Raw genomic sequence first — 16721 nt, 5'->3', positions numbered from 1 at the left:
ATGTGCAGAAGCAAAATTAAATTTGACTTTTAAGGTTGAAAGAAATGATTTTGTAACGGATCTGGATCTCTATTTTCACTTTTTCCTTTATATTCATTTAAACCTGGGGAATTTCAAATTCTATAAAGTTCCATCTCTTTCTCTCTCATTTCTTGACTCAAAACTGCCATGCTCATGTAGAGTATATAAAGAATGGCAATTCTGAAAACTGAAATAGAAGTAGTGTATCTCTATTGAAAGTAGTATAATTTAAAAATGGAAAGGAAAGCATGTCAATTTGAGATCGACCCAAAAAATTTAGTTCCCATAAAGGCTAAATCACATATCTAAGGCTTGATGATAAATCATTAGAGTTTGCCGGTTGTATAAGATCTGTAGTAAGCCATCTGGTGCATTCAGTTTACATCAGGGTAACGAGTGTTATTCCAAGTTTCTGATATTTCCACAGCTCATAAGTAATGAGACTACTGGCAGAGGCTGTATCATAACCTAATTTCTGGGGGAGATTTTACTTGATTTTTATTTGCTTTCCATAGCAAATCAAAGTCTGAATGCCACTTCAAAAAAAGCAAATAATTTCACCGAATTGGAAAAACTATAGTCCCCAAGCTTAGGGATAGGCATTTGCCAAACCCATGCATTTTACCCCACGTATGCTCCTGTTCTTCCTCTACCCATTTCAAGGAGGGAAAAATCAAGACCACAGTTATTCCTGCATAATCCACCCCGCTCCCAATTTACTTTGCTTTTTTTCAGATCTGTTGCAACAGAAAGTATCTTTAAGGAGAATAGACTCTGCCCATTCCCAAACAAACTAGGAAAGAACTCTTTGACCCAGCTTCTATGGGAAGAGAAAGCATCATTACTGCCTCCTTTCCCTTTCTTTCCCTACTATTCCTTCTGGTTGCCAGCTCCACCCCATTCCACGGATCTCCTAACCTCAGAGAGTCTAAAGCCAGCTGGAGTTGCAGCTGTTGGCTGGTCCTTCCCTTGAAACAATGGGACTTAAACAGCAAAGCAGATGCATTTTTAAGAGTTGCAATGTAAAAGATGAAACCATGTACATCACCTTTAAAATACTTGCTGAATCTCCTCTCTCTCATCTCCTTTCTTTTGCTCAACTGTGTAAGAGGCATCCTGACAGTAAAGCTTTACTCTGGAACCATGGTTCTCGAACCTCAGCCTGCAATAGCGTCACCTGGAAGACTTGCTAAAATACAGATTGCTGAGACCTAGGCCCTTCATTCAGTTGGTCTGGAGTGAGCCCTGAGAATCTGCATTCATAACAAGTTTCCCAGATGGTGATGATGCTGCAGGTCCAGGGACCACAAACTGAAAACTACCAGCCTCAACAAAGAACAAATTGCTAAGGGAATAACAGAAAGATCAGGAATTTCAGATCATAATTGACATCACCTCCAGTTGAGTGGTTCTGGGAGAGATGAGCGTGCCTGTACCCAGAGATAAAAACAGGAAGGTGGAGTTAAGAGGAGACCAGCTAGGGGCACCTGGATGGCTCAGTCAGTTAAGCGTCTGCCTCTGGCTTAGGTCATGATCCCAGAGTCCTGGGATCAAGCCCCACTGTCAGGCTCCCTCACTGTCGGGCTCCCAGCTCTGGAGGGGAAACTGCTTCTCCCCCTCCATTTGCCTGCCACTCACTCTGCTTGTGCTCTCTCTTTATGTCAAATAAATAAATAAAATCTTAAAAAAAGAGAGAGAGACCAGCTGCTTGACTTCTTTCCCTTCTCTGCTGGCACCTTAAGATACTCAGAAAAAAAGTATCAAAGAAAGTGAACTTATGCAAATAAATGATTATTTTTAGCCAGTCAGCTCTTTATATTGCCCTTGCATCTTGGCTGCTGGTAGGGTTATACAGGAGGTGCCTGAATCAGACAGATTTGGGTTCAAGTCTTGCCTTACTTGCTGTGTGTCCCTCAGCAAGTCTGTGAATCTCTGTGTTCTCATTTCTCCCACATCAAAAATGGGAACAACAGGGACGCCTGGGTGGCTCAGAAGTTTAGAGCCTGCCTTTGGCCCAGGGCGTGAACCTGGAGTCCTGGGATCAAGTCCCACACTGGGCTCCCTGCATGGAGCCTGCTTCTCCCTCTGCCTGTGTCTCTGCTTCTCTCTGTGTGTCTCTCATTAATAAATAAATAAAATCTTTAAAAAAAAATGGGAACAACAATCGAACCTACCCGTAAGATTGCTATGTGGATACAATTTCATTCTGCATGTGCATTTACTAGAACACAACAATACATGTTATCATTTATCATGAATGGTCATATCTCCTGGCTTTACTGTGAGAATATTCAATATGTTAACTATCAAATGACTTATTTGATAAAATAGGTTCGATTATTTTTGCCATAAATATCAAGCACCTACTGTGTGTCAGGTGTATAATATTATATAAGCATATTAAAATAATATCCAGTCAAGAAAATTTTTTGCTATAAATATTATTTTGATTTGGAAAATGTTGACTTTAGATAAACTTATATTTAAGAAAAATGCTTGCCTCTAAAATTGGATAACTCAGGAAATTGAGAGAATATGTTTACTAACCACAAATTTTGTTTTGACAGACACTAAAATAATAGAATGAAGGAAACAAGAGGTAAGTATTCTGCAGATACCTTGGCCTTATATTATTAAGGGCATATTTTAGACCCTCGTAAAGACCACAAGCGCACTTTTCCCCAAAATCATTATATTTGTGTAACAAAACAACAGGGAACAAATTTGGCCAAGGTGTCCTATTTCCAGTTCACAGTGATGTCATTTTTTTTAAACCCATCATGTCAGTCAGAAACTTAATGATGAGTTAGTAACAGGAGCAGTGCTCAATCCATCAGGTTTTCCCAGTTCCCCTGAGGGAATTCACCCTTCTACCACCTGCGCCCCCAAATTCATCAGGCCTCTTTTTTTGAAGTATAGAATGAAAGCACTCGATTCTGGGGGCAATACACTTTTGGCTCAATTTTCAAAAGGTTAACATGCTAGCTACTGCAGTGTCTTGATCTCACCCTCAGTAGGGCCCTTGTTCTTTCCTCTCAGGCTTTCCTGCCCACAAGAAGGGATCAGAAAACAGGATTTCAGGAGCTGGGTGGAGATCTGAGATATAACCTCGTCCAGCCCCTAACTTTACTAGTGAAAAGCTAAGGCCAAGGACGTCTGACTGCCCTGCCTAAAGCCAAGTGCTCTTGAGGACACTAGATACAGATACCCTCATTCCTCACCCACTGTTTTCCCTGTGCCCCCACCAGCCTCCAGATTTTAAGGGGAATTCCAACAAAGAATTTATCAGATTTTATAGACCTCTGGGCTTCAAAAACACTTCCCAATGCCAATTAACAGTGACTGTTGTTGACTGTCAAAAAAAAAAAAAGTTGGCTTTGTAACTCTAGCAGGTGTCTCCGAACCAACCTATTTTGGACACTCCAAAATACAGAACTCAGGGAAAGAACTGATTTGACTCCCTAATAAACGTGCATATTATCCCAAACCCTCTTAAGAAACCTGATGCTAAGGATTGTACTTTGGAAATATGCAAATACCTTGGACAATATTCTCCTTTAATCTCCCCTTAAAACATCGGACAAAAGCCATAGTTCTCCAAAGTTTCTGCTGAAATGGAAGCACACCTTTGAAAATCTCAGCTTCTCTACAGGGAAAGGACATCATTTTATCTGCGTTTATATTTCAAAACGCTCCAGGACTTTTGTCACTTTGCTGAGGTGGTTGGTTTGTTGTTGTTATGTTGGTTTTTTTTTTTTTTTTCCTTCGAAAACGGCCTGCGATCTAGACCTGTGGCTTCTGCGACTAGGGGACTTTTGAGGTTAAGTGTGGCAGCTCCAGCCGCCCGGAGCCTTTTGGCCCGAGACGGTCCAGCGCTTGAGAGGCTCCCCTTCGCCGCCCGCTCGCGTCGGGCAGATGCCGGATGTCGGCCCGGGGGCTCGGGGTCACCCCCTGGACATTCATTCGCAAGCCGCGGGCGCCTCCGCAGCCTCCCGCGCCCGCACGACCTGCTCTGGCCACGACGCGCCGGGGACTCGCAGCCTCGCTCGGCCCGGCGCGCGCCAGCCGCGGACCCGGGACCTGGGCGTGCGCTCGCCGGCCCCCGCGCCCAGCTGCGGGGCGCGCCCTCTCTGCAGCCGCTCTTCCCTCCCCGTGCGACCCCTTCCCCCCACACAGGCGGCCTCGCGTCTAAGAAACCAACCATAAGCCCCCCACACTCCCCAAAAAAGTTCTGACTTGAGACACACGCAGCGCAGAGGATCTTCGGGTCAAAGCAGGCGACACCGCCGGCCCCGGGCCCCCCGGCCCCCCGGCGCAGCCGCGCCCCGCGCCCCCCTCGCTGCCGCGGAAGCCAAGCCGGCCCAGGTCAGCAAAGGGCCCCAAGGCTGCCCCTGGGCCACCGAGGCGGCGAGCGGCGGGGCGGACGAGCCAACCGCCCCCCCGCGCCCCGCACGACCCCGGGCGCTCACGAGACGGGACTGCGGCCGCCGGCAGAGCCCCGGGGGGGGGCGGGGGAGAAAGCACGCGCTGCACACGCCCACGCCCACGAGCACACACGCCCGCCCCCCGCCCCGAGCGGGCGGCGGAGGCGCGGGAGGTCCGCGGCGCCGCGCCCGGGTACCTGCCCCGCACCCGCCCCGGCAGCGCCTCCCCCCGGCCCGCCGCCCGGGTCGCACCTGGGAGCCTCGGGGCGCGGCGGCGGCCGCGGAGCCACAAGTCCCCGGCGCGCCCCTCTCGCCCCGCACGAGCTGGCGCGGCCCGCGCCGCCCTCGCCCGCCCCCCTCCTTACCCAGATACTGCCGCAGGTCGAGCAGGAAGCGAGGGGGTCCCCCGCTGAGCTGATAGAAGAGGGAACCCAGGCAGAAGACCAGCAGGACGGCCATGCAGAAGCCGTAGTCCCGGAGGGAGAAGCGCAGGAAAGGCAGCAGAGAGACCCGGCGCTTCCAGCCGCCCAGGCCCGGAGGGGCGCCCCCCAGAGGGGCCCCATGGGGCCAGGGATCCGCGCCGCCCCCGGGATGCTGCTGCTGCTTCTTCTTCATCGCCTGCTCCGCCGCCTCGCACAGCCTGCCCGAGCCGGGAAGGGGTCACCCATCCGCCTGCGAGGAGGAGAGCCCGGCCGGCCGGCTGCACATGGGCAGGGCCGCGCGGAGGGCAGCGGGTGGGGGCGGGGAGGGGCCGAAGTTGCCGGGCTCAGGAGACTTTCCTCGGCATGGTCCCCGCCGCCGCGGCCCGAGCGGCCGAGGTGCCGGCCCCGGCTCGGCCCGCGCCCTCGCCCGCGCCCGCGCCCGCTAGCGCCCCCGCGCCCCGCGCCCCGCCGCGCCCCGCCGCGCCCCGGGCTCGCTCGCGGCCGCCGGGGCTCGCCTCCAGCGCCAGCGCGGACCCCCGGCTTTGTGTCCGTCGGTCTCGGCGCGTTTTGTCCCGATTCAGACTCCTCTAAAAGACGGCAGGGAGGAACAGGAGGCGGACACCACCCCCTCGCTCCACCTCCTTGACAGGGGTTTGCCTCCTCTCCTCCCCTTCCCCTCTCCGGCTCTCCGCAGCCCTCTCTCCTCCCTCGGCCCTCCCTCTCGGCGCGCGGGTCTCCGGGTTTCTCCCGGGTGTCACGTTACTGCCTCTGACCGGGGGGCGGGGGGGGCGGCGATTATTCACAACTAGGAAGAAAGTTTCTGGGTGTTTTTCTCCTTCCCCCTTTCTCTGCAATCTGGCCTCAGTTTCTGCGCCACCAGCGACCTCTTGGGGGCCCCGCTGACTTCCCTCTCGTAAACAGTCCCCGGCAGGAAGAAGCACAACTTCTACTCTCTCTATATTATATATATATTATATACATATACATGTACTTTTTTTTTTTCATTTCAGAAACTTGATTCTCCTTCTGTATCCTGAGCTGCCTACAAAAGGCCAGTAAAAGGTACTTGGGTATATGTTCAAGCCTTTACTGAGTTGGTCAAAGAGCAAGTGATGTGAATTCTAGTGAAACATGCCCCCGCGGAGCCAGGCTCACGGCCCGACTCCTAGAAGAGAAAGGGAAGAGGACGCTCTCTTCTTGCTCGCCCTGGCTCTTCGGCTACTCCTCCACAGAGCTGCTCATCCGCATAGCGGCCAGAGAGGCACGGGGGTGGTACTGAGAGAACTCAGGGAGGTCCTTCCTCTAGGAGATTTGTAGGGAAAGGGGCCTTACATACCCATTTCCTTCCATGGGAAGCTTCTGGACCTGAAAGAAACACCACCACCACCCCATCCAAAGTAGATAGATGGCATGGAACACAGATCTGGCGATGGGGGTGGGAGATGCATGAAAGGGCTGGTCTCATCAGCCACACTTTAAGTAAGAATCATTTGTTGCTTATATAGAAGTCCCACCACCTGAGGCTTAGGGGACTTGCCCAGGGACACAGAGCTACCTGGAGTGGGTTGGAGAGCCACACTCATATCTGTTTGACCCTCAAGCCTACTATGCTAACCACTGCACTGCACCATCTCCCAGCTAGGGTTTTGGGGTTCCCCCCATTATTTGCATAGTGATTGGAGAAAGAGATATATAGCTCATTGAGCCCAGGCCACCTTGAATAACAGAAGCCTTGGATTTTTGGTGCCTCTCATCTGTGGCTCCCCTGTCACTGTGACATTCTGGTAGTCGACAACCCCTTTGCAAGGAAAAATCAGCAGCCAGGGGCCTCTATGATTCTAAGACTGATTTTCCTTTTTTTTTTTTTTTTTTAATTTTTTATTTACTTATGATAGTCACAGAGAGAGAGAGAGAGAGAGAGAGAGAGGCAGAGACACAGGCAGAGGGAGAAGCAGGCTCCATGCACCGGGAGCCCGACGTGGGATTCGATCCCGGGTCTCCAGGATCGCGCCCTGGGCCAAAGGCAGGCGCCAAACCGCTGCGCCATCCAGGGATCCCTCCTGAAAATCTTTTTAAAGGTGGATATCTGAAAACTTTTCTGTGGAAAACTAGGGAATAGGATCCTGAGATCAAGAGCTTCTAATTTAAGAACAATATGATTTAACCATAATAATCCATATATAAATTGTGCTTGGTTTGAAATGAGTGAAGAGGACACACAGATCATAAACTGGAGGGAGTTACAAATGAGGTGGGTAGTGCCATACACACACACATAAGCTCTACCTTCTAGTTCTTTTGTCCTAGCCCACTTTCTCAGAGACCAGAGGCTGCTTTGGGACCCCAAGCAAAGGGCAGCCCCTTTGTTCTATCACCAAAAATCCAAAATAGACTGTTAATGGTTTGTTTCACATTTATTCCATGAATCAGAGATTTCTGTGGATTAATATGCACATCTGAGAAATGTGAATGCCCCTGAGAGAATTAAGCCAATCAGTCATTGCCCATTAATGCGAATTACTTTAATCACCACACTGAGTAGCCCAGAATAGGCTCTCAATTAATAATTTTTGAGTTAATGAAGAGGGACTGAGGGATGGGAGAGCAAAGCAATGCTGATAATGTTTCAGAGACCACCTTTGACAAATGGGACCTGTACCTGTGGCCCAGCCCTGTGATATGAATGTTTTTCATTAGATGTACTGTGCAAGATCCCGCGTGCTCACAAGGCCTGCCCGGGGTCTAGAGACTTCTCTCCCAGAATGATTTGGGAAACCTTCCAATTCTTTCCCCCCAACAAAGGAATCTGAGCAAGAGTGAGGTTTTAACAGGGAGATGAAGCAGGAAGAAAGGAAATAAACAGCTGTAAAAGTAAGTAAATATGGGAATAAATGGTTTTTTTCCATTGTGAAAAAGTTGTGAGGCAGGTACAAGGGGCAGACCCAGCTTAGAAGAAACACACTGTGACGTGAAGAATTTTAGAAAGAAAAAGCAGGTCAGTTTTTCAAAGATCACATTAATGGACACCTTCAAAAATGCAGGAAGGAGTAGAAACCAAGATACAAAGAAGTTTCATGCGGAAAAAAAAATGCCTTGAATTTTCACCTAACAGAGACATAGATTTGGGCGTAAAACTTTGTTCTTTGAAGTCCTATAAAAGTCCCATCAAAAAAGAAAAACAAACTTTTAATCTAAAATACCCTGATGAATGGTATCTTTATTGAAACCACTTAATAGATCAACTAATTATAGGAATTTGGCAACAGTGTTCTATTATTAGTCTTATATTGAATATGGTTTAGTTAACACCTTAACCTCCCCTCCAATATCTCGAGCTTCTTCATTCCTTTTCTCTTCAGTGACTTGTCCTCTGTCTCATCGGAGCCACTCCTTTTCAGCAGTAGCACCCTCTGACCATCAGCTTCTGTCCTGCTTAGCTCCTTGAGTCCCCTCACTCTGGCAATTTCTCAGCCTTTTCAAGGATCGTCAACTTTTCAGTCCATCCTTCCTCTTGTGTGTTCACTTGCTTCCTTCTCCAGTTTTGATTCCTGATCCTTCCTTGTGATCCCTGTCTTACAGACACCCCTTCACTCCCTGGTTCCTTCCAGTTTACATAGTACGAACTTGCCTGGCCAAACCTTGTGAAACCCAGCAGTGTCACCGGAACTGGACTGCAGAAAGACACACAGTACTGCTGACTGCTTCACTTTAAACTACCCCAGATGTGTAGCGAAACTCGTTCATTGCTGCCCAGCAATCCCATGCTCTAAAATGACTACTCACCCTCCTTTCCCTCTCTCTCTCTCTTCCCATCTCCACCCTCTACTTCCATCCCTTCAGTCTCAGCTGATGACCTGGCCTTGTACTTTATTGAGAAAATGGAAGCATTGGACAGGAGCTCCCTCATTTTTCCACTGGCGTATGGCCCATGCTCTCTCCCTACCCTCCTGTTTCACTGTGTCCCTCCCTGCTTTGAGCGAGGCCAATTTGCCACTGCCCTGGACTCTTGATTCTGCCCAAGCCCACCTTATACCCAGCCATGCTCTCTTTCTACCCTTCTGCATCTCTGTAATTAATGGCACCAGCAAGACACTTGTTGCAAAACCCAGAAGTCTTCCTTACTTTCTCTCTTCCCCTCACTCCTATGTCTAAGCCATCTGCAAAATCTAAAGGCTCTACCTTCAAAAACATAACCAGAACCTGATTTCCTGTGCTACCACTCTGGTCCACCATCTCTCTCACCTGGAGGATTGCCACGGGCTCCTGTATCAGTTATATTTAGGTTCAACCATATATAACTAAAAAATCCCAAATAGCAATGACTTGAACAGAACGGGAGTGCATTTCTCTCTCGTGTGAAACAAGTCCAGAAATAGGCAGTGCAGAGTTGGTAAGACATCTTCATGCACTCATCGGGGAGCTACCAGAGCTTTCTGTTCCACCATCGTTTTAAAGGTCACCTTGTGATTCAAGATGGCCACTGGGGCTCCAGTCTTTGTATTTATGTTCCCAGCTGGCAACAGGAGGAAGCAAAAGAAGAAAAAAGACCTCCCAATGGAGTAGGCTGTTTTTAAGCACTGTTCCAAAAATGCTACCAATCATCTTCTTACAGTTCTTTGGCCAGAACGCTGTCACAGGACTATGGTCCAGTTCTAAAGGAGATCCAAGAAACAGAGATTTAGCTGGGCACACTGCCACCACCAAAAAATCAGGGTTCTAGGACTAAAATAAGAAAAGACAGGTGGCAATTAAATGGCCACCAGCAGTCCCTGTCATTCCTCCTTCCTGCTCCTAGCCTCTTGCCTTCTATTCGCAGCCAGAATGTAACTCCTCCTCTCTACACCTGCCCATGGCTCCCACAACACTGAGAGGAAAAGCCAAAGTCATTAGGATATCCTACATGGCCCTATGCAATCTGGCCCCATTGTCTCCCTTACTTCATCTCTTACCACTTTTCCCTATGCATCCTGCCTCATCGTTGTTTGCCAGACAAGCAAATCTTGCTCCTCTATCAGATCCTTTACATTTGTGGTCCTCTCTGCTAGAAAGTTCTTTTCCCAGGTCTGCATATGGCTTGCCTTTTGACTTCCTTCCAGTCTCTGTCCAGTGGTACCTCATCAAAGCAGTCTTCCCTGACTGCCCCATACATCATGTACACCCATACCTACCTTCCTTATTTCCTTCACCTCCTTTCGTTTTCTCTATAGAATTTATCATAATCTGAAATGTTGGTATTTTTCATTTGGTGTGTATCTACCTTCCCTGGATACCAAACATCATGAGGGCTGTGATTTTATCTCATTCGTTAACTGCTCTTTGCCCAGCACCTAGGACAGTGCTGAGAGTTGGTAGTCACTTCATAAATATTTGTTGAAAGAAAGGTTAGTTTCTAGTATGAAGGAATAAAGTTCAGTAAGTCAAATCTCACTATTCTGTGGCTGGCCAACTGGGGATGAGAGGTAGGAAGAATGGAGAGCAGGTCTGTATCCTACTAGAACATTCAAATAATCATGGAAGGAATTGTCTGAGGTTAGAAGTGTATTTATTAAAAGGAAAAAAGGATGGATAGAAGGAATCCTCATTAACTTCCGTGACCCCTAATTAGCAATTCAACCATTTCTTGTGATTATAAATGCCTCATGGAATCATAAAAGGCATATGAACCTATGAGTTTTGTATGGTGTTACCATTCACCTTGGCAGAAGTGCCATTTATCTTCAGGACTGTTGCTTATTTCAGGGATTGAGGAATTCACTCTCTTGGAAAGCCAAACTCTCTGAGCTTTGGCTCTAGAAGACCACTGGGCTATATTTGATCCTCTTCTTTCACTGCCCTGCTAAAAGTAGGGCTGCTTCCAGGAACATTTTTGAGTTGGAATGCCCATATTGCAATGATGGTAAATCATAAGCCAGCCTGATCTGTTTCTCTGCCTTGGAATTGTGCAGTCAAATGAGAGAACAAGGTTTTAATAAGATTAAAATGTCGCTGGTTTCCAATCTCGTGGATCCCTGGTCATTGTGTCTATGGGAACTTAATCTTGGGTTCTCTGTACACTCCTCAGTGTGCAACACACCATCTGCACATAACTACACATGCATCAAGAACAAGGATGCTCTCCAGCCACAAACCCTTGTTACTCTTCTCCTTCTCTTGAGGAGATAAAGCATAAACAGAGAAGCAAGCAAAGAAAAAAAGAAAACATTAAACCAAGGGAACTTTAAAATATCAGATTTTTGTAATTAATAATAATACCCAAACTGTGTTAGTTATTATTATGTTTCTAGCAGGTTCTAATCACCCTATATGAATTAAGTTATTTAATCTTCACAACAAATTTGTGCTATAGGTACTATTATTTTCCCCATTTTACAGATGAAGATACAAACCATAAGATTAATGACTACTAGCTATGGAAGACCTGGTCTGGGGAGGCTTCCTAGAAGAGGTGGCGCATGAACTGGATTGCAGGGTGAGTAGGATTTATAGCTGAGCGGTAGCCTAGAGGGCATTCCAAATAACAAGATCCGACTGAGGAAGATTACAAAAATGTGTCTGGGGGACAATGGTGAGCCTATATGAAGAAGAAAGGTGGAGATCTGTGGCTGCATCATTGCTAAGAGTGGGGAACCTCAACCACAGGAAACCAACTGTAGCTTGTCCAAAGTTTCCTTAGAAATTCTCCCCTTTGTGCCAGGGCTCATAGGCTTCTTAGCTCTTAGGCAAGTGTTCAGCAGAAACTCTTGATTCTTTTTCAATTAAAGAGATGCTGCAGAGAAAATAATGTCAATATAGGGAATGCACAAAAGACAAGCATGGCTTAGCTTTTTGCAGAAAGAAACCACTTATCCAAAAAGTTACTAAGCTATAGACACTGGTTCATAGTCCTAACATAACACAATGCAAGTCTAATTCTTCCAACTCTGCAAAAACAGAGTGCCTCCAACAGGCATTTTTCTTTCCATAGCGAATTTTCTTTAGAAGCCTTTGTTTAGTCAGGGGTGTCTTGGTGGCTCAGTCGGTTAAGTGTCTGATTCTTGGTTTTGGCTTAGGTCATGATCTTGGGGTCCAAGACAGAGCCCCATATCGGGCTCAGTGGGGAGTCTGCTTTCCTTCACCCTCTCCTTTTTTTTTTTTTTTTTTTTAATTCAGAATTTTAATTATGTACATAAATAGCAACATGAGAACCAGGAGTTCTAATGCTGGACATTATCTCTAGGTGAAAGGATTTCCGATTAGTCCACTGGTAGTATGGTATCACCCAAGATAACAAAGAAGCCTGGTATAATTTTTCCTGAAGAAGAAAGCCAATTTACTACATTCAGTACTGACTTCTCTGCCATTTTTCTGTAGAAAATGCATGGAGTTTCCAATGTTTACCTATAACTGATTAAAATGGGCAGAGCATGGAGGATTCTACTTATTTCCAGGTGAATTCTTCACATTTCCTGGCTTTTGAAAGTTCTCCTTCCACAAATCTTCTACGACTATGTATCCTCGTAAACCCCAGTCATATAATTTCTCCCCACTGACCTGGACAAATACAATGGCTTGTTGTGGATAATAAAGAGAGGCAGCTAGTCCCATGAACCCAGGTGGATACACCAGCTTCTTTATTTTTGACCCTCTAGCCAAAAGAAGTCCAACAATGCCAGCAAAACCAATAACACCAAGTCTTGGAAAAAATCCAGGAGGTGCATTTTGTAGATATTCATAGCTGTCTAACCCCCATTGAACCAAGCTCTGCATCTTGGGCTTTGTTTGTAAGTACATTTCCTGACACCAACTCGTATATGGCTCGCAATAATGTCGGAGATGTGAAATGCTTTCTTCAAGCTGGGTCCTTGGCTCCTCCACATATTTAGATTGACCCTCAGGAACCGAGTAGAGTGAAAGCTCATTAACCTTCACAGAAGTTTTGTGAGGTGAGTCCCTTTTAGGTGACGCATACACTTTAAAGGTGAGCAGACTCAGGCTGGCTGGCCCCACAGACCTCCGAATTACCTTGAACATGTTGCTGGCAGAGGTGGCTCCGGCGGGGTCCTCCTTCACCCTCTCCTACTGCCCCTCCCCCCTCTCATGCACTACACACACACTCTCTCTCTCTATAATAAATAAATAAATCTCTTTTTTAAAAGTCTTTACTTAGTCTACATAAAAAGCCTAAAAAATTACATTTGCTTACAACTAAAGAAAAATACTTTTAATATGTCCAAGCATTGAATGTCTTACCTTCATAGGTAAGAGCTATATCACTTTAACAGTGCAGATGGCTATTTGGACCATATTTTTAGATCTCTTGTCAGTAGAAATTATTACACTAACCGTAGAGTGGATTGTCTAGCTGATTTATTTTTCACCATGCTTGTAAGAGGTTCTAAATTGCATTCAAGCTTTTGTTTATATTTTGTTATAAAAATTCTTGACTAGACTTTTAATCTATGTTAACATAGCTTAAAATTAATATATTCCTTTCAATCATGCAATAAATAAACATGTAGCACTATTATGTGCCTACCACTCTGCTAATTACCACAAAGCAAAACAGAAAAGTGTGACACCAAATGCACAGCCTTCAAAGAATTTGCAGTCTTTTCAGGAATACATGATTGTCAGAAGTGAAGAAATTTGACAATAATGCAAGGCATTATTATATACTGAATTGCTTGTTACATACTATAAGTAATAAAGTTGTTAAAATCTTTAGAGAAGTTCAATACTCAATTCATTTCCAAAAGGAATAATTTTTCTTTGATTTTTAAAATTGTCTTATCAATCTTTCTCCTTTGAATATGAAAGTGATTTTTTTAAAAGTAGGCGCCACACCCAACACAGGCCTTGAACTCAAGGAGATCAAGACCTTAGCTGAGATCAAGAGTCTGACACTCAACCAACTGAGACACCCAGGCACCCCTGAAAGTGATTTTTAGATTTCAGAGTTGCTTATAGGAAAATACAATGAATAAAGTAGATGGTCGAATTGGCCATTATTTTTTATCTCAGAATGGTGGGACTCTGAAGTCATGGCTAGGAGTTCCTTGTGTAGCTTTTGCATTCATTGTATCTGATGCGCACTATTGGTGGGGAGGAATGTCAGGCCAAGGAGATGGAGGAGTCTGTAGGAGCCAAAAATAGCCTGGCAAAGTGGGAACTTACATGGGGACTCTAGAGACATTATTTCCAATAACTAGCTGAATAATTCTTTTGCAAATGAACTTCGTGTAGAACTTCATGTAATGCAGTGTTATTGGTCTATTATGAAATATGCCTTGTGCTTTTTTTGAAGCTGAGCACAAATATAAATTCCAATCTATTCATTTATCAGAAGATTTTTTTTGCTTTTAATTAGTTAGTTATTTGATGGATTCATTGGCCTTGCTTAAAAAGCATGAAAATAAAGTAATAGGGAGGGTTTTTAAAAAATTGTTAATCCAAATGAGTCTTGTCACCCTCAAATTATGGATAATTATTTAAATCCCAATGTCATTGCTTAAAATATAAAAATATGACATTTTCTTTATATCTTGTTAACTGATCACATCTTACTCCAGAGGCCTATTCCCTTGAGCAGTAGGGGTTAGGGATGGCAGGAATCTATCTGCCTCAGCCTCTTCTGGCTGGAGACAATCTCTTTCTGGTTGCATTTAATACTCTTGGTCACTTTGGGCTCAGTGTTCAGTCAAATTCGAGGTGCAAATTCCCTGCAAAGGACTCCCCTCTTCCCAGCAAAGATGCTTCTTTGTAGGGAACATTTAATGCATATAGCTGTTGTGGCTCATTGTCTCTGATGCCCTGGTGACCCCAGCCACAGCAGTCCACAGCTGGTGACCTCTCCATTTGCTCTCTGCTTCTCACTGATGTGGCTCCTAATGTAGGGCCATCTTTTTCAACTACCTCTGCTACAGAGTCTCCTCACCCTGAATGAAGTCACAACCAGCTCTGAATAGGCAATCACATACTGTTGGCTCCCCACTACCTTAAGGACCACAGGAACTTTTCTTTTCTTATGATTTTTTTTTTTTTTTAGATTTTTAAAATTTATTTATTCATGACAGACACAGAGAGAAAGAGAGAGGCAGAGACACAGGCAGAGGGAGAAGTAGGCTCCATGCAGGGAGCCTGATGTGGGACCCAATCCTGGGTCTCCAGGATCACACCCTGGGCTGAAAGCAGCGCTAAACTGCTGGGCCACCAGGGTTGCCCACAGGAACTTTTCTAGATCTCAGTGTGTCCCATCTCAGGCCTTCTCTGCAGAGAATCCTTCCTTGGCCACTTCTAATCTCTGGCTAGTTGGCACTGTGTTGATCCAGTGACTCTCCAGAAGGCTTAATATCTCTCACACCTGCTTCAAGGAAATGTGAACAAACCCTTCCTTAGTCAGTGCAGACTGTCATACCAAAATACCAGCCCCTGGGTGGCTTAAACAACAAACATTTATTTCTCACAGTTCTGAAGGCTGGGAAGTCCAGAATCAAGGCACTGGTAAATCCAGTGTCTGATGATAGCCTGCTTCCTGGTTTGTATGTATCCTTAATGACTGGTGGGGGTAGAAGGGGAGGAAGTGAGGTAGATGGAGAAGGGAGGGAGAGAGAGAGAGAAGAGGGAGAGAGGGAAGGATATTGATCTAGTCTTCTCCTCTTCAGTCCAGAGAAGCCTCAAATTATCTGGGTGTTCCAAACTTCCCTGAGCAGTAGTATTGGGACCTGGAGTGGGACAGCCAAAATCAATGTTTCTCATAACCTGCCTTTTTTCTCTCTCTTTCACTGTCTTCCAGCTCAGCCCCCATGAACCATGAACCTGAAATGCTTTCTTTGTCAATGTTAACAAAAGAGCTAATAGGCAAAGAAAGTAAAGGCCAGGAAAATAATTCAGGGAAATCATTCAAACTATAACATCTTTATTATGCTCCTTTGGGCCTCTCATTTCTGAATTTCCCTTTGTGTTGTCAGTTTCTTAAAGGACACATATCTTCATCCTTTGAAGATTGATTTGATTTTTAGAGACAGTCAGAAGTATTCCAAGGCAAATGTGTTGAATAAAATGGATGAGATATTTGGTCAGTAGACTAAAGCATTGATAGAAAGAAGGGAAAGGAACCACAAAGAAAAAAGAGAGAGAGTAGGAAAGCAGCTGAGGATTATATGGGGCAGAAATTCACTAAAAACAGACAGCTGGTGACACCTATGCTTTCCCAACCATCCTGAAGTATGCAATCCCAGAGGTAGGTGCGTTTCAATGAGAGGTCAGTAAAAACCAAACACTCAGGTACCAACTACCTATTGATTATATTTCACCTCCTATGCATCGACATTACGTATGAAAATTCAGCTCTTGGGTCGCCTGGGTGACTCAGTGGTTGAGCATCTGCCTTTGGCTCAGGTCATGATCCCGGAGTCCTAGGATCTAGTCTCTAGTCCCATATCAAGCTCCCCAGAAGGAGTCTGCTTCTCCCTCTGCCTATGTCTCTGCCTCTCTCTGTGTCTCTCATGAATAAATAAATACAATCTTAAAAGAAAACTTAGCTTTTAACATATCATTAAGGACAATTTTTTTTTAAATTGGCACCTAAAGTCTCTGTTGGAAATTGTGTCAGTATTTTGTTTTTTAGGGTTTTGTTTTGGTTTTTTTGTTTGTTTGTTTGTTTTACAAATTGTAATAGACCATTAGTATAGATGGAGTGAAATGAGAAAAAAATTTGGTCACACACTCACCGGTTGCTTTCATGTGATTTTCAGTCACCTCTTACTCAGGCATGTAGCTACAGAGTTGAATTTCTGGCCAAACTTGATTCTTCATCTCCAAAATCCCTGTCTATTCACAATGTTAAGCTGGCACTTCCCTCATTTTAGAGGTCATT

At 45.5% G+C, this 16721-nt stretch overlaps 2 protein-coding genes across 3 annotated transcripts in view; both read right to left on the bottom strand.

The window, feature by feature from the left end:
- Positions 1-5364, bottom strand: part of UST (uronyl 2-sulfotransferase) — a 290878-nt gene extending 285514 nt beyond the window's left edge. For both annotated transcript variants that reach the window (XM_038526303.1, XM_038526304.1), the window contains exon 1: positions 4811-5364. In XM_038526303.1, coding sequence (XP_038382231.1) covers positions 4811-5060 — 250 coding nt within the window. In that variant the 5' untranslated portion in view covers positions 5061-5364. The remainder of the gene's footprint in view (positions 1-4810) is intronic.
- A 6636-nt stretch (positions 5365-12000) lies between these two features.
- Positions 12001-12901, bottom strand: LOC119870656 (MICOS complex subunit MIC26). Its single transcript, XM_038525586.1, has one exon. The coding sequence runs from the start codon at positions 12875-12877 to the stop codon at positions 12281-12283; it is 597 nt and encodes a 198-aa protein (XP_038381514.1). The 5' UTR covers positions 12878-12901; the 3' UTR covers positions 12001-12280.
- Positions 12902-16721: the final 3820 nt, after the last annotated feature.

Source organism: Canis lupus, chromosome 1 (assembly GCF_011100685.1).
Source record: "Canis lupus familiaris isolate Mischka breed German Shepherd chromosome 1, alternate assembly UU_Cfam_GSD_1.0, whole genome shotgun sequence".
NCBI lineage: Eukaryota > Metazoa > Chordata > Mammalia > Carnivora > Canidae > Canis > Canis lupus.
The sequence above is the reverse complement of the archived record's forward strand: the minus strand, read 5'-3'. Positions and strand labels throughout refer to the sequence as shown.

What these genes read in the sequence shown, in the direction of transcription:
- LOC119870656 (XM_038525586.1), bottom strand. Translation starts at nt 12,877, where the DNA reads ATGTTCAAGGTAATTCGGAGGTCTGTGGGGCCAGCCAGCCTGAGTCTG.